Source organism: Grampus griseus, assembly GCF_964374135.1.
Source record: "Grampus griseus genome assembly, chromosome: 4".
Taxonomy (NCBI): Eukaryota; Metazoa; Chordata; class Mammalia; order Artiodactyla; family Delphinidae; genus Grampus; species Grampus griseus.
Window position 1 is genome coordinate 107843691 of NC_138997.1, and position 26893 is coordinate 107870583.

At 46.6% G+C, this 26893-nt stretch overlaps 1 protein-coding gene across 1 annotated transcript in view; it reads right to left on the bottom strand.

Moving 5' to 3' along the window:
• Positions 1-6617: 6617 nt before the first annotated feature.
• EVC2 (EvC ciliary complex subunit 2) overlaps positions 6618-26893 on the bottom strand; it is a gene marked incomplete at both ends in the record, with an annotated part of 139804 nt that continues 119528 nt past the window's right edge. Inside the window, 5 exons of the mRNA XM_082653556.1 lie at positions 6618-6885; positions 9150-9251; positions 11964-12160; positions 19970-20057; positions 22779-22996. Of these exons, the coding sequence (XP_082509682.1) occupies positions 6618-6885; positions 9150-9251; positions 11964-12160; positions 19970-20057; positions 22779-22996 (873 nt within the window). The remainder of the gene's footprint in view (positions 6886-9149; positions 9252-11963; positions 12161-19969; positions 20058-22778; positions 22997-26893) is intronic.

A 26893-nucleotide genomic window follows, 5' to 3' on the forward strand; every position in this document is an offset into this window, starting at 1 on the left:
GGAACTAAGCTAGGGCAGTCATAGGGCTCCCTTCATTTATTTCCCTTTTTTTAGATATCACGGTCCCATGCTGCCTATTGCTCAATGTCTGAAAATAGTTCTTTCCTGTATTTTGGCTAGTTCTCTAGTTGTTTAAGTTGGAAGTTTAAATTCAGTCTGTGTTACTCTATCATGGCCAGATGTCCTTTCATGTTATGTTGAAGTGAATCTCTAACAACATATAATTTCGCCCATAAATATTTCAGTATGTTTCTCCAAAAGATGAGTCTTTTTTTTTTTTTACCATAACTATCAATTATTCCTAGCCAATTGTTAACTCTAGGGAAAATGAAAAGTTACACCAAAAAGGAAATGTAATTAAAATGCACTACATGGATCAGCTTCAAATAAAATTTTATTAGTTATAATAACATAAATGCTGAATATTTAGTGAAAATTGTACTTTAATTGCATTAGATAACTGGAGAGGAAGGGTGTGTGTGTTTACATGTGTATAAGAAAGCTAAATTCTCATCTGCTGTAATAGAAGGTCAATATATGTTATGAATGATACAGCACTGAGAAGTTGCACTATGTTCCTAATAGTATAAATCTTGATGCCACAAGAAACAGCTAAACAGTTGAAATTAGTTGCTCCTGGAAAAGAAGAAATTAAAGGTAAGGAGTAGTGGTCAGGGGACTACAGGGGGCTGTAAGAGACTGTACTTTAATCTTAAATAGAAAAAAAGAAATACTAAAATTTGTTGTATCACAAGTCAAAGAAACTGAAAATAGGACAATAGAAACAAATCAAGAAAACATAAAACCAGTTCTTGGAAAAGATCAATAAAATCAATATACGTGTAGCCATGTTAATCAAGGGAGAGAAAAAGAGAATAAGCTCATTACATATTGGAAATGGAAGAGTGGTCATCACAACTATTCTCTTGGACGTTAAAAGGAAAACAAAGGAATATTTTCCAAAACTTTATGCTTGCACATTTGATAACTTATATGAAATAGACCAATTTCTCAAGAGACACATGCTACCAAAACTCACACAAGAAGTAACAGACAATCTAAATAGGCTTATATCTATTAAGGTAACTGAATCAATAATTAATACCCTTCCAAAACAGAAAGCACTAGGCCCAGATGGATTCACTGGTGAAACTATTCCATATGATAATTATTATTATTCAAGGAAGAAGTGATACCAATTCTCTACAATCTCTCCCAGATAGTAGAAGCAGAGGAAACACTTCCTAAATCATTCTATGGGACCAGCACTACCTTAATATCAGATAAAGATATTATAAGAAAGGAAAACAACAAACCAATATCTTTCATAAATGCAGATGCAAAAATCCTCAACAAAACATTAGCAAATCAAATCCAATAAGAGTGACATCTTTAAAGTAGTGAAAGAAAAAAATTTAAACACTGGAAACCTAGAACTCTACACTCAGTAAAAACAGCTTTTGAGAATGAAGGCAATAGAGAGATTTTTGACACAAAGTGTGAGAAGACTCATCACCAGAAAACTTGCACTAGAAGAAATATTATGGGACATTTTTTATGAAGAAGGTAAGTGATACAAGATGGAAATATGGATCTACATAAAAGAAAAATGAGCACCAGAAGGTGCAAATATTTGTAAAAACATATTCTTCTAATTTTAAGTCTTTAAAAGATAACTGCATGTAAAAAGTAGAATATCATCAACGTACATGGGAGTTTAACACAGATAGAAGCAAAAATGTGGTTAACAATAGCAGAGAGGATAGAGCAGGGAAATGGAAGTGTATTGTCGCAAGATTCTTACACTATATGTGAAGGTACATAATACTATTTGAAGATGGAATATAAGTAAAAAACGTATATTGTAAAACCTAGGACAGCCTCTAAAAAAAAGATATGATAGGATTTCCCTGGTGGTGCAGTGGTTAAGAATCCACCTGCTAATGCAGGGAACATGGGTTCAAGCCCTGGTCTGGGAAGATTCCACATGCTGCAGAGCAACTAAGCCCGTGCGCCACAACTACTGAAGCCCATGTGCCTAGAGCCCCCACTCTGCAACAAGAGAAGCCACTGCAATGAGAAACCCATGCACCGCAACGAAGAGTAGCCCCCACTCACAGCAACTAGAGAAAGCACACGTGCAGCAGTGAAGACCCAAGCAGCCAAAAATAAATAAATAAAGTTAAAAAAAGAAGTATGATAATAATCCAACAGAGAAAATAAAACTGCATCATAAAAGATACTCAATACCAAAAAGGCAGGAATGGAGGGAAAAGAGAACAAATAACATATCAAAGAATAGAAAACGAAAGAGCAATTTGGTAGATTAAAATGCAAACACAACAAATATCAACAAATACATTAAATATAATGGTCTAAACACCCCCGTTAAATAAAAGGCAGAGATCTTTAGCATCACCCCCACAGCCTGTAAGGAAACTCTGGGAGTCAGTGATGGTTCATCTCCTGGGGCTGGCGGAGGAATCCCCTTCCTCTGAACATGTTACCACACAAATGAAGTAGGGGTGCAGTAAAATCAGGGAGGAAGTACTCTCAGGTGGGTGAGAAATGGTCGTTCCCATATACATTAATGATGAGTAAGGTCATTTCATAGTAGGTTATCTGTCAAATAAGATTAGTAACATCTCCTCTACCTGGTCTCCTTGAGGATTAGGAAAAATTTAGATAAATCTTCAAGTGATGTGCCTGATCCAGAGAAAGCAAACTCACGAGTAATGGTGTTAGTGTTGTTGTTGGTGGTGGAGTGGTTGCTGGTAATCTTGGCAAACAAAGGCCAGACAAGCAAGGATGCATACAAAGCAGAAACAGAATTATCTCCGCACTCCCTACCTGTAGCTGTGTATTGGAAGACAGAAGCCAATAAAAAGCCCAAGTAACTGCTTCTACTCCTGGACCATCCTCCATAAGACCTTTAGAGTTCCTTTCTAAAACAAATCATATCATGTCACTCCTCTGTTTACAAACTTTCTAAGACAACAATAATAGCTAGCATTTATTGTGTGTTCCCTGTAGCAGACACATTACAGTATCACTTCATTAATCCTATAAAACAGGTGAGGGAAACAGAGGTTCACAGAAATTAGGTAGCTTCTCTAGGGCCACAGAGTAAATGGCAGATCCAGGAGGCAAACCCAGATCCACCTTCTTCTTTGTGTCTCATTGTCAATCAATGGCTCCGTGGAAAGTAGAGGCTTCCCCTAGAGACGCGGGTAGGAAGGTTATTAGCGGACAATTCATGGAGGTCTTGTAGGCATTGAAAAGTTTTTGGAGGTCTTTCAGCAAGGGAGTGACTCAGATATGGCTACCATAGACCAAATTGGCTTGAGCCAACCTAGAGAGAATGGACGCTGCTGGCACCATCCAGGAGAGACATGGCCTGGGAAGGAGTGGAGGGGAGGAAGAGGGCATCAATGTGAAGGTTAATGCAGTAGTCCAATCAGCAAGACGTAGTCATCATATTTGGGGGTTGAAAACAGGAAGATGTCTAGGATGACCTGTAGGTTTCTGACTTGGTACCATCTACTCAGAGATGGGACATCCCATAGTGGAACAGGTTTTATAGGAAGCCAATGGGTTCAGGGCTGGACAGGCATCTGTGACAAATGTGTCTGGAGCCCAAGAGGAAGTCCAGTCTGGAGATAAAGATTTGGGGTCAAAAGCTTAAAGCTGTTCTCAAATATCCCCAGTCAGGCTGCATCTCACTCCCAAACTCCCACAGCATGGTTTTCAGAACTCTGTTTTATCCCTTGCGCTTAATGATGATTGATTTTTGTGTCTGTCAACTTAACTAGACTGAACTCTTAGAAGACATGATCCATGGGACACTGAGCCTCAGAGAGGTTAGCAATTTTCTCAAATTCTCCCAACTTGTAAGTAATGGAGCCCCATCTTGAAATCAAGTCCTCTCAATTCAAGTTCCCTGGAGCTTCTCTCTTATGAATAGGCTTCCATGTATTGTGGCAGGTACAGCCCTTCTAGAAGGGTCACTGTCTTCATGTTGGGTGAAAACAGGAATGAAAGGAACCGCAAAGCTCAATGTTGTATGTAAAAACATAATAAATAAGCTACATTTATTGCATATCAACATTTTATTGAACACCAACATTTTATATAATATCCAATATCTTCACTCTTTGTGACATCCCTACCCTAAGGTAGGTATTAGGACCCCTGTTTCACAGATGAGGAGACTAAGGTTCAGAGTGGTAAAGTGACTTGCTTAAAAGTTGTAGAGCCAGGATTTAAACCTGAGCTACCAGATTCCAGGAGCACAAGATTTCCCTATCACATCTTCGTGTTTCTCATGCAGTGAGTTTAGAGAAATTAAATCAATAGCTAGTCTTTGTCTATTAACATAACGAGTTATTATTAGGTTCAAATGCTGTATTTTGAATAGTTTGAGCACCTCCTGTTGTTGCTAATAATATATTCAATCAGCCTTCAGCCCATAATTTTGACCTATTTTTTCGAATCCTTATGTGCAATCTATTTTCAACCATGCATAATTCTAGCAGAGTCCTAGAATCAGGAAATTATTAGAAAGGCAGATGGGTCACCTTCAAGGAATACAGAAGGACATAGATGTGGCAGGTGCACACCACCACCAAACACTTTACTGATCCAGTTTCATCTAATCCTCATAACAAGGGATTCTCATCATCCTTTTGTTGATGAAGAATATGAGGCTCTGAAAGGTCAGGTGAGTTCCACAGGACACACAGCTCACGAGCAGCAGAGCAGGATCTGAACTTAAGTAAGCTTACATCAAAGACCATGCATTTTCCACTCCACTATCCTGTGTGAAAATCACTGTTCTTTCTCTCCTCTCTCTTCTCACTTGAGCTTCTGATGGGAAAACTGACCCCATCCACTCTTCTCTCCTGCATTTTAACTGCTTACTTGTGCATATCTGCTAATGCAGAGATATGGCCAACTGGCAGCCACTATGATGGTACACAGCTGCCCCCGGAAGAAGTGCAACTCCAGGCAAAGATCCCTGATCACCACGCTGCACGCATGCTGATGGGAAACTGCAAATAAGACTTGACCTTCAGGTTGCCAAAGGCAATGCGATGTCTCATGGCAGGTAAGGGTTTGAAAGCTAGGAGACTTGGGTTCAAAGTGAGGATTCCTCCCTTACACATGGTGTGATCACAGGCGAGTTACTTAAACTTTCTGAGTCTCAGTTTCCTTGGCTGTAAAACGGGAGTAGTGATCCTCATCTGCTGGGTATTGTCAAGGATTAAGAAGTGGGTTCAATAAAAAGGAACGAAGTTGGGTCATTTGTAGAGACGTGGATGGATCTAGAGTCTGTCATACAGAGTGAAGTAAGTCAGAATGAGAAAAACAAATATCGTATATTAACACATATATGTGGAACCTAGAAACATGGTACAGATGAATTGGTTTGCAGGGCAGAAATTGAGACACAGATGTAGAGAACAAACGTATGGACACCAAGGGGGGAAAGTGGCGGCGGTGGTGGTGGTGTGATGAATTGGGAGATTGGGATTGACGTATGTACACTAATATGTATAAAATAGATAACTAATAAGAACCTGCTGTATACATAAAAAAAAGTGGGTTCAAGTAGCTGTAAGGGTCTAGAAGCAACTCTCATGTAAGAGATGCTTCATCAGAATCCCTTTTCTTCTCGTTGGTGACAGGATTCCCTGCCTAATCATTTCCCACGCTTAGGAAAGACCCATTATAATTGTATTCTTTGCCTGGTTCTCAGAAAAGCTCATATAATGATCCAACCACACTGTGAGGATGGAGAGGGTCAGGGCACAGGAAAGCACTTTGTGCAACACGAGGACCTGTGCGCAGTCAGTTTGCTGGCAAACACCTGAGGGCAGGTATGTGTCCATTTACCAAGTCCAGGAGAAGGGACAGGGGTTTGGGGCCGTAAAGAGTTCAGTGAGTCCTGACTTGGTTACTTAGTGGCTTTATCATCTTGCCTAAATCCCCTCACCTTCTTAAGCCTGAGTTTCCTGATTTGAGTTGGATATGGTATCGCCCAGTGGCTGGCGCATCTTCTGGCCCCTGGAAAGATGGAGGGCAAATTTCCATTGAACATCACGACGGCCAAAACCCAAGAAGGGATTAAAAATAAATGTTCCTACAGAAAGCAAAGACGAGTTCCCTTGAGAAGAGCTTTAGGGAAAATGCTCTTCTTTCAAAAGCTCCCTTGATAAAAATAGCATATGTAACAAACACACAATGTGAGAGAAGAGAGAGCCTTGCCTTCAACATACAGCCCACTCTTCAGCCAGGTGTTGCGGGGATGTGAATTAGGGTCCCAGCTCCAGACCTTCAGCAAGGTGGGACTGAAAGCAACGAGGGTTCACGGGCTGGTCCCCCGTCTCTTCATGTCCTTTGCGATGCTGAAGGGAAATGGGCCATCTGGGAATTCATGGGACCAGATTAAACTGAGCCCATGAAAGTCGTGGTGAGGGAGGGAGAGTGGATGTATCTGTCCTCTGCAAGTGCAATTAACACCTGCAAGTTGTACATTATAAACACATACACACACTCATGTGGGCAGGAGAAAACAAATCTTTCTGTCTTCAGACTCCCTGGAGCTTTCCTTTGGGCTAGTTCATGCCCAAGGCCCAAGTGGCCTTTTTGGCGTTCAGAAAGTTCTTCTTTTTCCTGGGAGGAAGGTGCAGTGAGATCTCCGGCTCCTTTGGATTTCTGAAGATAAAGAGCTTTTCGCCAGTGTTTAATAAATCAATGGTTTCTGCCCCTACAATGGGCACCGGGGCCAGTTCACCAATGGACTCCAGTGACAGGTGTGGCCAACTTCCTTTTCCAGAGAATATCACCCTCTCTCTGAGAGGGGGACACGTCTTCTTTAATATGCTAAAGAAAGAACAGAAGATCAGATACGACGTTTTTGGCAACTGACTCTCCCGTGTCCTGAAAGAGTTCTCTAGGAAAACCCCCTTTTGTCCCTAGGGCCCCAATCAAGTGTCTTTTAAAGAAAGGTTTTTCCCTGTGGTTGCCAGGTTGCCCCTGAGATTAGCTGAAGCCTGTGGCAGCGGTGGCTGCAGACAGCTCTCACCAACTCATGACTGTTCACTTTTGTGGAGTTTTGTGAGCCTGTGGTCATCATATTGTCAGCACGGAATCAGCCATGGTGGGAGTGTTTCACACCACGGAAACTAAGTGCTACAAATCAGAGCTCCCATCTCCCCCCGGAACAATTGTGAGACATTTCCTAGGACACCCCTGCCTGTGGGCTTCACACTAAAAGCAGGCTGATAAAACCTGATTATAAAGCAACAGTTAGAAGTTAGGTAAAATGTGTTTGAAATAGGACAGAGCAACACACTTTGAGAATATCCTGTAAAAGGACGGCTGGAATCCTGCCCATAAGCAGTCCAGTCTCTTGATAATGGTTCTGACTCCTCCTGAGAGCGCTCTACAACCTGAAAGCCACAGGGTCCTGTGCCCAAGCGGTGCAGGACGAGGCCATGTCACTGGGGGTAGACCTACTGGAGGCCACTGGTAGGCTCGTGGGCCCTTCCTGAACAGGCATGGCCAATGAGGCTCCATCCCCCTCAGCACGAACTCCTGCCCTGGCAGCTGCATGATCTGAGCAAGGACTCAAAGGCAACTCGGACTGATTCACAGTCTCTCCTCCTCCCACCATCGTACACAGCATCTCAAGGCAAAAAGGCGAGTACAGTGATCCGAGACAGTGGCGCCAGGGTTCTCCTGATCTGTACTCGCCCACCTGTGTCAGTGCAGCCCAGGAAGGCATTCAGCGGCCCCATCCCCATGCTAATCTAGGACAACGGACTTCCGTTCCTTTGTGGAGCGCTTCACAGTATACAGCTTGAATTTAATTTTCTTGGTTTGGGCTCAGTATCCGGTTCTAATTTCTCTGGGACTAAATTCTGATACCTGGCCCATTATCAATGGCTCCCAGAGTTTTATTCATGGACTATTTGGGAAGCTTGTCTCTGCGGCTTCACCGGAGCCCTGAGAAATTATGGAAGGGGCAGGACACTTCTCTTGGACATCCTCTGTTTCCAGAGCACACTTTGGTTATCACATTTTAACCTTTTATGTTAAACGGTCTAATGTAACTCTTGTGACTCATGTTACCCTTTTTCCGAATTTCTAGTGGGAAACACGCGAGACCCTTGGTCTGTTGTTTGTAGCACCCTAAAACCGCGCTGCCTCTAACTTGCCTCTGCTCTCCAGGTGTGCAATCACCACAGCTGAAAGAGAAGGCACTCAAGAGTGAGAAGAGCGCTGGCCCGGAAGTTCAGGGAAATAAAGGGACCCTAAATCCCACGGTCACTTTTAACAGCTGGAGGCATGGGATCTCTTCCTCTGACCTCCCTGAGCTGGTGAGGCGTGGCCGTGGCATTTCCCTCACTTTCCAGAAAGTGGGGAGGCTCAGTGCAGCAAGGCGAGAGAGGGCTTTGTAAACTATAAAGTCTGAACATTTATAAGGACTTATTCTCCTTCTAATGAGATTCCATTTAAAAAGAGCCATTAGTTAAAATAAATACTGCAATTAAAATGCTAATAAGTGACAACATTCTCCCAACTGATAGCTGGTGGCTATCTTCAGCTCATAACTAAGTGCACTTTGCATATTTTTTTCAATTGAAGTATAGTTGATTTACAATATTGTGTTCGTGTCAGGTGTACAGCAAAGCGCACCTTTTCCATTTTAGGTTATTACAAGCTATTGAATATAGTTCCCCGTGCTATACAGTAAATCCTTGTTGCTTATCTATTTTATATCTAGTAGTTTGTATCTGTTAATCCCATACTCCTAATTTATCCCTCCCCACCCTGCCCCCGCTATCCCCTTTGGTAACCGTAAGTTGGTATTCTATGTCTGTGAGTCTATTTCTGTTTCGTAAATAAGTTCATCTGTATGACTTTTAAAATTCCACATATAAGTGGTATCATATGATATCTGTCTTTCTCTGCTTACTTCACTTCAAACTAAGCCCACTTTGAATAAAGACTGCGGTCTTTAGGGAAGGAATGTTGACATGTTTGCAGTAACCCTCCCTTTGTGGTCCCCTCCGCCTCCCCTTCCCAGCTCACAGGCAGCCTGGCTGCCCTCCTCAGCCCACCTGAGCAGATGCCCTCATTACCTCTCCTTCCTCTTGTGAGCCCAGAGCATCTTTTCTAATCCTCTGCTTATCAGTTCTCCTCGAAGTTTGCTCTCAAAGGCTTGCCACCAGCCCTGATGTTTCCTGAGGGCAAGAAGGGAGCGTTCTTATAGTTTCAAAAAGAACAGAATCTTCAAGCGATGCAAAATCTTAAAAAGCACTATGGGGACTCCTTCCCTCAGCGTGACCTTTGGCTGACATGAGAAACCCTGAGAGTTTTCACGTTTGTTCTCTCACTCACTCTGTGAACACCGATCAAGGATCTTTTCTGGCCGAGTCAAGACACGGTCTCTGCCGCAAGGGGTCCCCAATCCACGGGTCACAGACAGGTCCCAGGTGACATCGGTCAGATAAAGGAAGGCTGCCGAGATGCGGGACACTTGAGATGGATCTTGGTAGCCCAGCAGGGAACGCATGGTACATTCGAGAAGGAATGGGCTCTCTGCCTTGGCCTGTGTGCAGTCCACCTCCCCCACTGGAGCTGACACCCCATGCAGCAGGACTGCCCCTTACTCTCCCACGTGCACCAGTGCCTAAGACAGTCGACATATAGGATCTCAGTGAGTGTTCATGAATATATGAATAAGAAGGTCGAGAAGGCACAGTGGAAGCTTGGAAGGTGGGTGAGGCAGGGAGTCCTCATGCCACGTGAAGGAGTGTGATTCTCGACCGAAGAAGGGACAGTGTATAAGGAATAGAGGGTGGGGAGGTGTTCGCAGGCTTGGGCTCAAGTCAAGTCAGTAAAGATCAGTGTAGCAGAGAGTCCTGTCTATGCCTGCCTCTGGCCAAGTTCATACTCTGCCTCAGCTGGTTCACACTGCCCAGCTGGTGGGGTGAAGGACCCTTGCCCACGCCGGGCCAGGCTCTCTGTCCCAGGAGTCTAGCTCTTGGGCAGAGAAGGCTGGTCCTCTGAAGGGAGCACCCAGAGAGGATGGTCTCCGTGCTCTCCTTGTCCTGCCCATACAGGGACCCGGCGTACAGCTCTTCCTGGATTCTGACAGGTCCCTCACACACCCTTTCTTGCTTAGATTCATCAGTCAGTTTCTGCTGCTTGAAACCCAAGACTCTGAACTGACGGTGTGCCCAGGTACCAGTCGCTTGGGACACAGGAGTAGTGACTGCCCTGCCCTCAGAGGCTATGGTGAGTGGCTTTTGACTCCAGACGTCATCCAGTCTACTTGGCCATGAGGTCGGGCTACACAAGGGCATGCACATGCTCCACACTCCTGGTGCCAAGCCACCTGGGCGCTCCTGCTTTGTCCCACATCCACCTGCCCATGCCGGCTTACCAGCCTCCCAAACTAAACTGGCCGAAGGGGAGCCCGTAAATAAGGTCCTCGTGGGCAGCACTCAGGCAGAGGTGACATCGCTGTGACCCTGCACATTCCTGCTCCAGCGTCACCACCGACATCTGCCACCTTCATGCTCTTGCCTGACTGGGCACTGAGAGAAACCAGGCTGAGACATGCAACTCTCTGACCGCACCCAGCTCTCTGACCACGCCCACACCAGCCCTGACCCCACCCACACCCCAGCTCCTGTGACCACACTCACATCCAGCCCTCGTGGTGGGCCCCACCAACTCTAGGAAGGCTCGTCCCAGCCCCTGTGGACTCCCACCCCTGCTCAACAGCTGTTGTTCTCAGGCTCCTATCCTTCCTTTCACCCTAACCCTACTCAGCCCTCAGCTGAGTCAGGGACCCCCTTTACGCGTCAGGAAAAATAATGTACATACACACCTTTCCACACAATCATGCCATTTTGGAAGACTCATGGGCTCCGAGACACCCGTCCCCAGCCTCCTGTGGGTCCTGGTTGAGGACCTCGGCTTCACTGCCTGGCCTTCAACACCTTCAGGTCTGCTCGCGGCTTTCCTTGCAGCCTCACCCCCAGCAAATTCTGCTCTCAGGTGGCACCACTGGCTGCCCCAAACCCACCCTATCCACAGCCACACTTCATGTCTTGACTTATAAAGACCCTTAACTGATCAAATGCACACCTGAACTTGACCCTAAAAAAGTAGCTCTGCAGCATTACCCATAATTGAGGAGAAATGGACACAAACTAAATGTCCAGTAAGAGGATAACAGTTACATACCCTATGCTACACACCGCAGTGGAACAACAGGCAGCTGTTAAAAATAGTATCTATGGAGATGTTTCAATCACTGGGAAGAGTATGAATTTTAATTTGTTAATAAAAACAGCAGAAATAGCGTCAAAATAGTGTGATGATTAGAAAGCCGTCTGCACGTGGACAAGAGTCAAAAGGTAATAAGCAAACTTGCCTCTGATATAAGGTTCTGAAAAGCACGACACAAGGTTGTATATACTGGGATTCCTATACACACACACACACACACACACTCATAAAACCCAGCAGAGGAAACATGTTCTGGAGGAAGAATGGTAGCAAAACGCTAACAGCCATTTTCTCCAGCTGATAGAACCATGGATATATTTTTCTTCTTTTTCTTTATGTATTTATTTATTTCCTTTATTATTTATTCCTTGGGCTGTAAATATGCATATATGGCATATTTACAGCCCAAGGCAACTTATTCTCTTAAGATCCTACTGGGGAAATGAATTGGTGATGAAAAGAGAAGCTGTGGACAAAATACTTGGGTCTGCCGTGACTTACACAGAGGATGCATAGCGACTCTCCGGGATTCTGTCTGTTTCTTGAGCAAAGAAATTCCCCTGGGAAGGCGGGTGTGCTTGTGCCCCGTGGTCCCGCTCCCCTCTCCCATCCGTTCTCTCTACAGGGACCTCGTTTTCCCACCCTGTACTCACCCCCTCCTGCCCAGGTCAGTCTGCACCCCGCCGCCGTCACTCTCCGCCGTGTGGGACTGATGCCTCTGGCCCACGGGATCCAGCACGGAGAGCAGCTCGGGCTGCAAGGCTGCAGGCGCAGCCACGCTCAGGAGCCAACGCAGCGTGCTCCCCGGCAGCATCGCCAGCTTCGACAGGTAGGACGCCAGTCTCAGCTCCTAGAGGAGTGAACGCAGGGACTCAGGGCCTCACGGCTCTAACCTTGACGAGCAGCACGTTTTAACGGATCACAGTCTCAGGACTTTTTGTCCCAGGGAGATAAATATTTTAGTACCTCAGTCTTGAAACCGTGTTCCCAAAGTCACAGAGCTGTCAAGAAAAATCTATTTGGTCAGCAGCCTTGGCTTGCCATGACATTCCCCAAGCCTTCATCCATCCCTTCCAACTTCTCGCCACTCACTCTTCACAGCTGCAGCCTGGGCCCATGAGTCATTTCTCCTTCTGCTCATGTTCGATGAGGCGATAGGGCTCAGAGGGAACAGCACAGACTGGAAACGACTGAAATGTGCCTAAATCCGTGGACGGTTAAAGAAACTGTGCTATGGCCGTGCCACGGAATACCAGTCTGCAGGGAAAGGAAAGAACTGGATGGATCCCTAGGGCGTTTCGCTGCGTAAAAAGAGCCAGGCCCCTGTAAAGCAATTATACCCCAATAAAGATGTTAAAAAAAAAAAAAAAAAAAAAGAGCCAGGCCCCGCTGTACTTCCACGTGAATAACATTCCAGAGGTGACAAAGTTTAGAGATGGGGAACAGAGCTTAGCGGCCGGGGTTGGGGGTGTGGAGGGGAAGTGGATATAACTATGAAAGCATAGCACAAACAGGTCTTCGTGGTGACCAAACAGTTCGACATCTTAAATGCGGTGTCATGCTAAACTACATGTGGTAAAATGACACAGAACTACACATGCATTGTATATGCATGTCAACTTTCTGCTTTTGATATTGTCCTAGGGTCCTGTAAGATGCAACCATGGGGGGGGAACCGTGAAACAGGGGTCAGGGCACTGGAACTCTCCATACTAGCTTTGCAACGTCTTGTGAACCTAAAAGTATTTCAGAAAAGGTTTGAAAAGGAGAAAGAGAGAGTACAGGCAGGCTCTGCACTCCCCCAAACCTGTGTTGGCTTCCAGCCCCACTGCACAGAACTGTGTGTCCTTGGGAAGTGTCTTTATTTCTCTTCGGGCCCCAGCTCCCTCATACTGTAAAATGAGTTAACAGTAATACCTATGTCAAAAGGCTTTGTGAGGACAAAATGAGCTGTGATGTGTAAAACTGGTCTGTGTTAAGAAGGCAAACTCCCTTTCCTAGCAACAGCATGGGCATGCCTGGCCACCTGGCCAACCAGAAACCTTCCCTGGGATTTTACACAGCAAACCCAGGAGAAAAAAAGCACTTTATACAGCAAAACCAGGAGAGCTGGATGCTGAAAGGCCATCAGCTCAGGGCTGTCAGCTTTCATGTCCCTTCCTGTGTGGAATAAGCTTATTAGTGGACACAAAGAAACAGGGGAGAGAGACAGAGAAGGAGAGAGAACCACAAAGAGTCCTTTGCCAATTGAGGCCCCAGAGCTCAGCTCTGCTCTTGGAGGGGACAGTCAGGGTATTAATACATTTCGTTTACACTCAAACTAGTTTGAAATGAATTTCTGTTACCTTCACCTAAAAAGAACTCTGACTTTACAAGACATCTAAGTGCCGTGCTTGACAAATCAAGGTCATTCAGTGAGTGTTGGTCGTTGCTGTTGTTACAGTATTTGTATGAGTTTCCTATTGCAGCTGTAACAGATCACCCCAAACTTGGGCTTAAAACAACACACATTTATTCTCTTACGGTTCTGGAGGCCAGAAGTCTGAAATCAGTGTCACTGGGCTAAAGTCAAGGTCACCCAGGCTGGCTCCTTCTGGAGGCTCCCGGGAGAATCCCTTCCCTGGCCTTCCCTAGTGTCAGCTGCTGCCTGCATTCTTTGGCGTATGGCCCCTTCCTCCACCTTCAAAGTTCATCCTCCAATCCCTGCTTCTGTCATTCTCACATGGCCTTCTCTTCAAGCTTGTAAGGACACTTGTGATTACATTTAGGGCCCACTGGGATAATCGAGGATAACACCCCCATCTTAAAATCCTTAATCACATCTGTAAAATCCCCTTTGCCATAGAAGGTCATATTCACAGGTTCTGGGAATTAGGACTTAGACATGTTTGGTGGGCCATTGTGCCAGATTATTAGTACACTTATTCATTCAACCAACACCACGATGGAGTCCTACTGGGCGCCAGACCCTGTTCCAGGCACTGGAGGCAGAGCAGTAAGTAGCACAGACAAAGTCTCTGCCTTCATGAGGCTCACAGTCAGTCAAAGAGACAGATGGTAAGCCTACAAAGAAACACCGTATCAGGCAGTGTAGGTGCCAGGATGCAAAACAAGGCAGGATAAAGAGACAGAGGGTGAGGGGCGGGGGTGGCTGATATATGAGACAGGTAGTCAGGGAAGGCTTCTCCGAGGAGGTGACGTCTGAGCAGGGACCTGAATGAAGTGCGGAAGTGAACCACGGGCACATGGAAGGGAAGAGCTTTCCAGGCAGAGGGAAGGCAAGGGCAAAGACCCTGAGGTGGGGATATCCTTGGCACGTTTCATGGAGAGCGAAGGAGGCCAGTGTGGCTGGCATGGACCGTGTGAGAAGGAGAGTGACAACAGTTAAGTTGGGACAAATGGCGGGGGATCAGCTCATACGGACCTTTTCATCGTAGGGAGAATTTTGACTTGTCTTCATGGTGAGCTGGGGAGTCACTGCAGGAATTTAAGCAGTGGGAATGGCATGAGCTGATTCTCATTTTTTAAAGATGACTTTGGATGACACAGGGGCCATGAACCATCTGCAACAAGTGAGGTAGCAGAGGGGCGGCATCTCAGGCAAGAGATGGTAGCTGTGTGAGCCAGAGTGGTGGAGGGGAGGTGGTGAGAAGTGGTGGGACGCGGGAGACTCTTTGATGGTAGAGCCAACAAGGTTCGTTGAAAGACAAGAATAAAGGATGACTCCACCATCTTTCACTTGGGCTGCTGGGTAACTGGTGTTACCCAGTGTGGAGCAAGCCTGGGACAGGGGACTGTCAGTCACTCGGAGTTCTGTTTGGACAGGTTAAGTCACTAATGGCGATGTCAAGTCTCAAGTTCAGGGCAGGGGTCTGGAGCTAAGATTAGATGGTAATCAGTGTGGTGATGACATCAGCAAGGGAGTGAATGTAGATGAGAGGGAATGAGGTCCAACGACCGAGTCCTCAGGCTCCCAACGTCCAAAGGCCACGATGCATCCAACACAGGGGCTTGACCACAGGTAGCCAGAGGGCTGGGAGAGAACCAGGTGTCCAGGGTTTGGAAGCCAAGGAGGGAACATATTCAAGAAAAGGGCAGTGGATCAAGTGCCACAGAGAGGTCAAGAAGGACGAAGACATGGACTTGACCACTGGATTTGGAAACATGGGGCTGCTTACTACTCTGACCAATGCTTTCAGTGCAGTGATGGGGAAAAGTGTTATTATAAATACCAAGCTCTTTCCTTGCAACCCGTATGCTTCCTTCTGCCTGTAGTACTCTCTTCCCCAACGTGCTCTCTGTCTGGCTCTCCTCAACTCATTCTTTTGGTTTCTACACCCGTGTGGGGCTCCTGGAAGCCTTTCCTGACCCCACATTCTGGGACAGATGCCTCTCCTCTGCTTTTCTCTGGTGTTAATGAACTCTCTTCTGTCCAATTCTTGTATAAAATTCAGTTGTCCAATTTCTCATGTGTCTCTGCAGGGAGGTTTTAGGATGGGGTCAGCATCATATGCGTCTCTACCTCCAGCATTTAACCCGGTTCCCAGCACAGAGAAAAACATCAACAGACGTGGGTCGAATAAATGAAGGATAAACTCCATCAACACCCTGTAGACTCACTTCTTCCTGAGGCAGAGGAGTAACCCTTCATCACCGGGATCCCCACTGGTGAATATGGGGACCCACCGGCCCACTGCCATGGCTCTCCCAGCTCTGAAGCTTTCTGATCAATAAAATAATCCTTAACAAAGGTCAATTAACTGGGTCGAGTCTTCCTGAAGGTGGTGACACAAAAAGCATCTGTGTGGGTCACTTCTAGAGACTGAAATGAATCACAAAGCAATGTGGGGACCAGCTGTTCATGCAGAAGACGGCGGCAGAAAGACCAGGCTTAACAGCAGGCCCTGCCTGTCCCTCTCTCCTGTTCTGCTTCACCGCCACTGGACCTGGCGCGGATTTCCATTGTTTGGGTGTATCTTGGCATATTTCATCCTTGCCTTGATCTTTAAGAAATACTGCTAATTTAAAGGAATCAAACAATGTAGAAAAGCATAAAAATGTTAAAGTAATTATTCCAAATGCCACTATCCAGAAATAGTTATCAGTACCATTAGGCAAACCACGTTCCAGGAATATTTTTAGGCATATACATAAGTAGATGAATGGAGGGATGGATGGATGGGTGGGTATACGGATGGACAGATGGGTGAATGGATAGATGGAGGATGGATAGTGGGTGGTTGGATGGCTGGGTGGCTCGGTGGCTAGATGGACGAGTGGCCAAATGGACAGATGGATAGATGGATGGATGGATGGGTGGGTATACGGATGGACAGATGGGTGAATGGATAGATGGAGGATGGATAGTGGGTGGTTGGATGGCTGGGTGGCTCGGTGGCTAGATGGACGAGTGGCCAAATGGACAGATGGATAGATGGATGGATGGATGGGTGGGTATACGGATGGACAGATGGGTGAATGGATAGATGGAGGATGGATAGTGGGTGGTTGGATGGCTGGGTGGCTCGGTGGCTAGATGGACGAGTGGCCAAATGGACAGATGGATAGATGGATGGATGGATGGGTGGGTATACGGATGGACAGATGGGTGAATGGATAGATGGAGGATGGATAGTGGGTGGTTGGATGGCTGGGTGGCTCGGTGGCTAGATGGACGAGTGGCCAAATGGACAGATGGATAGATGGATGGATGGATGGGTGGGTATACGGATGGACAGATGGGTGAATGGATAGATGGATGATGGATAGTGGGTGGTTGGATGGCTGGGTGGCTCGGTGGCTAGATGGACGAGTGGCCAAATGGACAGATGGATAGATGGATGGATGGATGGGTGGGTATACGGATGGACAGATGGGTGAATGGATAGATGGATGATGGATAGTGGGTGGTTGGATGGCTGGGTGGCTCGGTGGCTAGATGGACGAGTGGCCAAATGGACAGATGGATAGATGGATGGATGGATGGTGGGTGGGGGGATGGATGGATGGACTGATGGATAGATGGGTGGATGGATGGACGGGTAGACAAATGGACAAGTGAATGGATGGATGGATAGACAGATGGAGTGACGGCCAGATGCATGGATGGACATGACTATAAAAATGAGATCATAATCCACATAAAATACTATTTGGTTCATGTATTTATTTTGTTAATTGCCTGCTTTCCCCACCAGAATATCAGCTCCTGAGAGCATGGGCTTTAACTGTTTTTTTTTTTTTTTTTTGCAGTACGCGGGCCTCTCACTGCTGTGGCCTCTCCTGTTGCGGAGCGCAGGCTCCGGACGTGCAGGCTCAGCGGCCATGGCTCACGGGCCCAGCCGCTCCGCGGCATGTGGGATCCTCCCGGACCGGGGCACGAACCTGCGTCCCCTGCATCGGCAGGCGGACTCTCAACCACTGTGCCACCAGGGAAGCCCTATCTGTTTTGTTTGCTGCTAAAATCCCAGTGCCTAGGATAGCACTTGCCACTTACTAGGAGCACAGTCAATATTATTCAAGGACAAAGCCCGTTTAGAAGATCTTAAGCTGAATCTAAGTCATCCTTTATGTGGTTAGAAAAGAATGCCACTCTGTTGTCTACAGTGGTTGCAGTCATGCTGGAGCCCCAGGGGAGAAAGGAGGCGAATTCAGTGAGGACCACAGATGAGGTCCCAGCCTCTCCCCACAGCACAGGGAAACTTCCTGCCTTGTGAGGTTAGTACCATTCATTTTTAAATGAGCACCCCCTTCCTGTTTTATTCATGAAGCAATTAAGAAATACTTTGCTTTAAAGGGAATTGTGCAGTAGCATGAAATGGAATGAGTAGAGCCTTTAAAGGGATAAAAACCCTGATTTTAAACCAGCCCCCACTGACTGGCTATGGGACCCCGGCTAAGTCACGTCACCTCTCTGACCCTCAGTTTCTTCATCTGTCAGGTGATGATCCTCTCCATGCCTCTCCTCAACGCTGGGCTGATATCAGCTGCTGTTTGTATCATCACCATCACAGAAGGGCTGATGGATTTGCAGCAGTGCCCTGGGGAGGCTCTTCCCACTGCCAGTGTCCCCAGAGCAATGGTGAGCATGAACTGGGATGATGTGTGATGTGTCTAGCACAGAGCAGGCATTCGAGAGTATTATTTTGATATTGTCATAAACATGCAAAAAAGGAGGAGTTGGCAAAGTTGCATAAACATGAAAACATGGGTGCTCTTATGGAAACTATCCTTCATGCAAATTTGGGAATTCAAACTATGCTGTCCCTAAGGCAGTGTAACCATGAGGAAAGAAAACAGAAGAGAGAGAGAGAGACAGAGACAGAGAGATCACAAGAGAAAGAAGAAGAAAAAGGAGGAGAAGGAGGAAGAGGAGGAGGGGAGGAGGAGTAGAGTAGGAGGAAGAACAGGGAGACAGGGAGGGAGACCTGGGCCTCCTTCGTTATCATCTTGCCTGGTACAGAGAAGAAACAGGTGAAATACAGGAGGCCACTAAACAGGGAGTGATGGTTAACTTTACAGGTCATCTTGTCTGGGCCACAGTGTCAAGATATTTGGACAAACATCATTCTGGATATTTCTTTGAAGGAGCTTTTGGATGAGATTAACATTTAAGTCAGTGGACTTAAAGCAGATTGCTTTGATGTGGGTGGGCCCCATCTAAGCAGGTGAAGGCCCAAACAGAAAAAAGACTGACCTCTGAGCCACAGTGAATTCTGCCAGTAGTGGGACTTTGGACTTGAACTGTTAACATCAGCTCTTCCCTGGGTCTCTAGCCTGGTGGTCTATCCTGCCAGCCTACTTGGACTTGCCAGTCTCCATAATCACATGAGCTAATTCCATAAAGTAAGTCTCTCTCTCCTTCTCTCCCCCCACCCCAAGTCTTTGTGGTTCTGTTTCTCTGAAAAATCCTCACTAATACACAGGGCCTGGAAAAGAAACAAATCAGTTGAGTAGACTTTGCTGAGGGGACTCTACAAGGCACAGGGTTGGGGGCAGAGAAAAACCACGCCCTGACTATAGGGCCAATTCTTTAGCAGAGTTCACAGTTTAAAAGAGCCAACAAATCAGAAATGAATCTGGATGAAATTCCACATGTGACACTTTGGCCGTCTGTCAATTCTCTTAGTTACAAAGAAGAAAGGGGGTGGGCGGGCAATCAGAGTGAGTGTGGAGATGGCTCAGTTCCCCCAGAGACCCAGGCCAGGGGCATCATGTGCTCTGCAGGGAAACTGAGCAGAAAGAGCACACCGTGTAGTCACCTACCCCAGGCTGAATCCTGAGCTCCAAGGAGCGGCAGTGAGCCCTGGAGCCCTCACGCCACAAAATCTGGGCATGGTTCCTCTATTTGAAAAATGGATATATTAAATGTATATATTAAACTTACTTAAGACTGAGAAGAAGAAGGTTTGGGTGCCTGTCTAATTACAGAAACTGACCAGGGCAATGATTACTATTGTCATTGCTGCTGCCGTGACCCCCGATCAAATGTCCTCTATGTGCTGGCCCTGGGCCAGGGGTTTTCACAGATCTGCTTGGCAGCTCCCAAGGTTCGAGTTATCATCCCCATCTTGAGGGTGAGGAATCGTGGACACTGAGAAAAGGGTGAAGTGACGACCTGGCAAGGGATGGACCCAGGACATGGCAAACTTGTTCTCACCTGGCTGTACAGGGTCACAAAGGTGTCCGTCTCCATATTCTCCAGCAAATCTTCAAGCATGACACTGTTCTCTTGCTCTTCTCTCAAACTAGAGTGAAAACAAAATCTATATGAGTCCAGTTTTGTTATAAAGCTAGTTATTTAAATCCTAGTTATTTAAACAACAAGGGATCACAAATCTAATCAACATGATTTAAAAAAAAAAAATCCATCCAAAGAAGTGGCCAGAAGAAGCTTGCTGGTTTTTAGCTAGATTACCTTGCAAATAATGTACCAGGGAGGGCTCACCAGGAGGGAGAGCTCCTCGAAGCAAGAAGTTTTGTGGGAGCCATATGGAGACTTTTCTGTGGCTTTGCAGGGTAATCTGTGATCTGCATGGCTATTAGCGTAACTGATGCCATCTTGGGCCCTTACAGTCTCTCCTGTCCTTCTGCTGACCCACCTAGGACTGTGCAGTGAATCACTTCTCTGTCATCAGGGCTTTGTAGTTAATAGATATTGTTTAATAACCATTAGGACCAGGTAGCCTCTATGCTTTGTTCGTCCCCAGACAAGGATGAAAACCTTCCCTGAAGTATTCCTGGCACCCACGAGACTAGGTACCCGTTCATAAATCTTCACTTAGGAATGCACGTCCTAGTTCCAAGCTATCCCCATACCTTAGGTTAACTATCAAATTGTCCCAATGGCCCCTTGGTGGTGCGGAATGCAGCTGTGAAGGCTTCTGGATTATTGTCTGCTTGACCCCACCTTGTGAGGATGTTACCCTAGATAAACAGATCCATTGGTTATGTGGAGCTGCCTGCCTTGTTTTTCGGTCTCCAGATGCCTGCTCAGTTCGGTGGGCACTTTTCGTTCCCTCTGACCTCCAACCGTGATCCTAAGTTGAAAACTCTCAGTATTAGTTGTCATGCTTGTGCTCAAGAACACCAAGATCTGGAGTCTTCAATTACCATGTGACCTTGTGTTGAAGCGGGCCCAGAACCATCTCCCAAGGATGGACCTGACTCTGACCACAGAGGCTGGGTGGCACCTTATCACACAAGGTCTCTATCAGGCGTCTTGACTTCCCCACAAGGAGGTCCCCCCAGCCTATCCCTCAGCCAATCAAAGTTGGCATTTTGGGTTATCCATCCTGCATTCCTGCTGGTTAATACAATCCAAACCCAATCTGCAGGTACACTTCATACCAAAAGCTCGATCATCAGCATTTTCCACCATGAAGCATGGAATACGTTACTAAAATCCTAAATCAAGTCTAAATAAAGTCAACATCTCTGAGCATTTTCCTCTGATCAAACAGATTCAGTCTTTTATGCAATTATTTCAATGGAAAACAGAACTGCACTTTGATGTTGTGTTTACACAGAAAAGCGTAATCAAATACATTAAAATAACCTGTAATCTCACCACACAGAAATCACATCTATTACAATTTGGCCTATTTGCTTCAGTTAATTTGTGTGTATGTTTTCAAAAATGAAATCATGCTGTATATATAGTTTTTACCCTGTCCTTCACATGTCAACATTATATTCACAATGGAAAATTATGAAGCTGTTAAAAATTATGTTTTCCAGAAGATATATGTAGCTCTATGTTCACTGCAACACTATTTACAATAGCTAAGATATGGAAGCAACCTAAGTGTCCATCCATAGATGAATGGACAGAGAAGATGTGGTATATATACACAGTGGAATATTATTCAGCTGTAAAAAACGGATGAAATCTTGCGTTTGGAGCAACATGGATAGACCTGGAGGGTATTATGCTAGGTGAAATAAGTCAGACAGAGACAAACAAATACCGTATGGTTTCACTTACATATATGGAATGTAAAAAACAAAACAAATGAACAAACAAGACAGAAACAGACTCATGGATACAGAGAACAAACTGGTGGTTGCTGGGTTGGGTTGAGGGGAAGGGGGTGGGAGGAAAGTCAAAATAGGTGAAGGGGATTAAGAGATACAAACTTCCAACTATAAAATAAATAAGTTATGGGGATGTAATATACACATAGGGGATATAGTCAGTAATACTGTAACAACTTTGTATGGTGATGGATGGTAACTGGTTTTACTGCAGTGATCATTTCATAATGTATAAAAATATTGAATCACTATGTTGTACACCTGAAACTAATATAATCTTGTATGTTAATTGTAACTCAAAAATAAAATAAAATACCTAGACTCTGTAAGGGAAAAAGTATTTTTTTCAACAGTTCTTAATGCCATGGGCAAAGGCTAATTGTCTAATTAATTGAAAAAGAATGCAAAAAACAACAACAAAAAAGAAGATCAGGGGGTTCTGTCTGTTTTATAATTTTACAAAAGCAGGATATAAATATTATGTTTATGGTGAGGCCTGAGTAAGGCCTGTATTCACTGCATCGTGCAAATGTCAATTCCTGGTCTGGATAATGTGTTGTTATCCTGTGAGATGTTGCCATTGGGGGAAGCTGGGTGATGGGCCATGGAACCTCTGCACTATTTTTTTCAACTTCTTGTGAGTCTATAATTATTTCAAAATAAAAAGCTGAAAAATATTACCTTCAGTAAAACCTCAATATTAAATATTCAACAGAAATTAAATATTAAAAGACTCAAAAAATGAAGTATAAAAAGATGTCAGGGAAGAAGCCTGTTACAAAGTTAACAGCTCGTGCCTGAGTGCTGGGAGGACCTCTCAGACGGCAGCACGACAGCCCAGGTGGGCCTTATCCCGCTGAGTCTGAGAGGCCAGGTGCCCCCCTGGCCTGCGGGGACTGAGCCTACACACTGCCCTTGGGCCCTTGGCTCACCTCTGCTGGTGATGCTCCAGTAACTTCTGACCCTTGCTCAGGGCCCGTCGCAGGACAGCCGAAACCTGCCTTTCAGAATCTGTCTCCTCCTCCGGCTCGTGCAGAAGCCCAGGCCCCTCACCTGCCCACTGCTGCCGACTCTCCAGGGCCCGCTGCAGCTGGGCCGCCTCTTGGTGCGCCAGCTGGTCCTCCAGCTTCCTCTCCAGTTCCTGGAGCTCCTGCACACAGAGGGGCAGGTGATGAGCCCAAGGCAGGTGGACCGCAGGATAAAATCCGCCCCGCTTGGCACGGCGCTGCAAGCCTAGCACCACCTCCTTTTGCTGCCTCCCGGATCTGGCCGTGCCAAACAGCATGAAGAGACTGCATCTGGGTCTCTCACCCCTCCGTGCCTTTGCACACACTGTACACCCACCTGCAGGGCCTTTCCCCGTTTGCCTGGCCAACTCTGAGTCTTCTTTCAAGGACTGGCTTCAGAAGAACCTCCTCAGGAAAGAGCTCTGTTCTGTGTTGGTCTCAGCCTGTGGACTGTGACAGTACTAGCTGGAGATGCCTGGGGGTCCACACTCCCTGGGGCAGCGCCCACAGGCATTTTCCTGATGGGCTGATGTCAAGGTTGAACTGGCCCTTGTGGTTCTTATGATTGCAAGACTCAACCTCAGCAACAACCATCAGGGACCTTGAAAAAACAAGGTTTATTCCTCACAGGCCCTGGAGGGTACACGGCACACCCAGGCCACACAGCAGGGTCGCAAAGAGAGAGACAGCATGGCCCTTGGATGGTCAAGGATGGGGTGCCTAGTGTTTCACTGGTTCACTCTTTGTTGGTGAACTTAAATCATAAGAGCAGGAATTGAGGCGCAGGGAGGGCAAAGCAGGGTCACTCAAGAGGTCAGGTATGTAGGTCAACCAGAGCTTTCAAAAAAAGGGAAATTCACGGGTGGGGCAGCCTGACTTTTATCTAGTTGTTTAGTTGGCAACCTGTTTATTTTCAGACGATGTCTTTGAAACGGATGCCTCGACAATCAAAAGCTGAATGTCAGGCACTTATATTACAAGCAAAAAAGCTAATTGTCAGGCACTTACTAACGGCTCCCTAAGTCCCCTGGGAGATGCAGACTCCCCCTCCTCCACTGTCCACTCACCATCCTTCGTATTTTCCCATCACAGACTGAATGAATATTTGTGGTCCCTCAAAATCCACATGCTGGATCCCTAATCCCCAGCGGGATGGGGCTTGGAGGTGTGGCCTTTGGGGGTAATTAGGTTTAGATAAAGTTACAAGGATGGGGCCCCCAAGATGGGATTAGTCCCCTTATAGAACGAGGAAGAGACCAGAGCTCCCTCTCTCTGCCATGTGAGGACACAGTGAGAAGGCAGCCGTCTGCAAGCCAGGAAGGATTCTTCGCAACAGAAACAGAATCAGCCAGCACTTTGATCTTAGACTTCCCAGTCTCCAAAACTGTGAGAAAATAAATGTTTGTTATCTAAGCCCTGCAGTCTATGGTATTTGGATACAGCAGCACGAGCAGATTAGGACAATGCTCCACTTTCTGCTAGAGTGTGAGCTCCTGGGGGGCAGGGCTGCATTTCCATCCCCCAACCTGCAGCACATAGCAGCTCCCTGGCAGCTCCCACCTGTTTCTAAAACACATGGGTTGGGCTTCCCTGGTGGCGCAGTGGTTGGGAGTCCGCCTGCCGATGCGGGGGACGCGGGTTCGTGCCTCGGTCCGGGTGGGCCATGGCCGCTGCGCCTGCGCGTCCAGAGCCTGTGCTCCGCAACGGGAGAGGCCACAGCAGTGAGAGGCCCGCGTACCGCAAAAAAAAAAAAAAAGTTAAAACACATGGGTTATCAGCACGTAACCTACGTGGCGAAAGCTGTGCTGGACCAGCAACCATGGATAACACCTAACACTGACAGTACACAGGTCAAGCCTGACCCACTCTAAGTGCTCTGTGTTTATTCATCTCATTGAATCCTTATAACAACTGTAAGGAATATATACTTATTTTCCCTGTTACAAATGATGCAACTGAGGCAGGGAGACAAAGTAATTTTCCAGGCCATGCAATTCTTAAGTGGCAGAACCAGAATACGGGGCCAGGCCAGCCGGCTCCAGGGTTTGTGTCCTTAACCCCCAGGCTATACTGTCTCTCACTGGCCAGACAGAAGAAATCTGCATTCTGAGGCCACCAGAGTCAGAGAATCTGGGTACAAGAGACTGTCCACAGCCTGCTTAGATGGGTAAGAGAGGGCGGGCAGGAAGGTCCCAAGCCTTGTAAAATGCACACACACCGAACCTATTATTCACCAACTGGCCAGTGTTCTATGTGGGGTGGAGTGAGGATGGGGCTCAATCGTAAGAGGTCTCGGTTAGGTGTCATCAGGAGATGGTGGCCCTTGGTCCTCCTAAATTTTGTGCAAAACCGTCTGCCTGTCTGCAGAGGGGCCAAAGCTTGCATCAAGCGCTCAGAAGGGTCTCAAAGGCCCCCAGAGGCTCAGAAACCAAGGCAGAAGAGAAAATGGCCAGAGAGGTAAACTGAAGTCGTAGTGTGGAGAGTGCCGGGTTGTGCCGTCAGGGCCGTGGAAGCTTTGGAATGCTCTGAGCGTGGGCTACCATCACACTGAGATTTCCAGTTATGACCATCCTTCTCGTTGCTGCGTCCCAAATTGGAAACATAACCAAACACAGCATTTCCAACAGCACTAATGAGTTTCCCTCAGCGTGTTCTGTCAGCATGCCCGGAGCCTGGTCACGGACCAGGCTTCCACTGAGGCAGCCCCCAGCCCACAGTGTGGGGAAGGAAAGGACAGACCCACGCCTGCCAGTGTCCCCAAAACAGGCAGAGCACAGAGAGCTGGCGAGTCACACTTTGGTTTTCCGAGACCGGGTTAGCCCTGGTTAGGAACAGGAAACAAGGTGGGAACCTGGTATCCTGCAGGTTCTAAGATGCTGATGGGAGGTTCTCCCAGAGGTCAGTTCTCCTCCAAACCCCTGCCACTTAGCACAACTGGAATCCAAGATTCGGTTCTAGAACTGTCTTCCTTAATGCCTGCTCTCTTCACTAGAGTTTAGATGCTCAGGTAGGGGCTCTGGGACTGTCTTGTTCATCCTTCTCCCCAGCAGGAAGCAGGCACCTGGCTTGTGGAAGGAGTCACAGTAACCAGCAACATCTTACTAATAGTAATAATAACAGCAATTAGCACATACCGAATGCCCACCTTGCGCTAGATTTGATTCACGCTATCTTTACATGAATTAATTTATTTAATCTTCACAAAACAGCACAAGGTAGTCCCATTTTATCGATAAGGTAGCTCAGGCGCAGACAGCGTAAGGAAATTTCCTAAAGTCCCAAGAACCCAAGCGGAGTGATTTTAATTTCTCTGACTCTGGGCCCCATCTCTCGCTTCTATTGTCTCTGGAAAGCATTATGTAGGCATCTTTTGAATGAATGGATGGTTGGACAGATGGACAAATGATGATGATGAAGACAGACAGACAGGCAGATAGAGAGACAGTTCCAGGCCTTTTATTGGGCACAAGGGATGCTGGGGTGAATGAGACATGGCCCCTAGACTCTGGAAACTCACGGTTTAGCGTGGGAGACAGTTGTTCAAACACAGTAACAGTGACAGGTAACAGCCCGTCTCTGGGAATCGCGATGGAGAGTTATTTGAGTACAGAGCTGGGAAAAACCAACTCTGTCCAAGGGAATCACGGATGGCTTCACAGAGGAGGCAACATTTGGCTTGTCTAAGAATATGGAGAGGAGTTTGTACGTGGGCAGCAGAAGCATTCTAGGCAGAGGTCCTTCCAAGGAATGGAGGCCTGAATGTGTCTCAAGTGTTCAGGAAGCTGCAGGGGCTAAAACTCAGAGTCCGAGGGAGGGAGGGGTAGAGGATAAATATTAAAATATGGAGCTGGGAATGGGGCTGTCACTGATCATTTTTATTTTTCAGAAAGGCTCCTCTGGCTGCAGTGTGGAGGAGACTGCAGAGGGAAGGAGGAAGGCGGGTGGAAATCAATGTCAGGACAGGAGCCAGGCTTTGCAGGCAGGAGGTGTGCTCTGCTTTCCAGCTGTGGGACCGTGGTGAAATGCGTTAACTGTCCTAA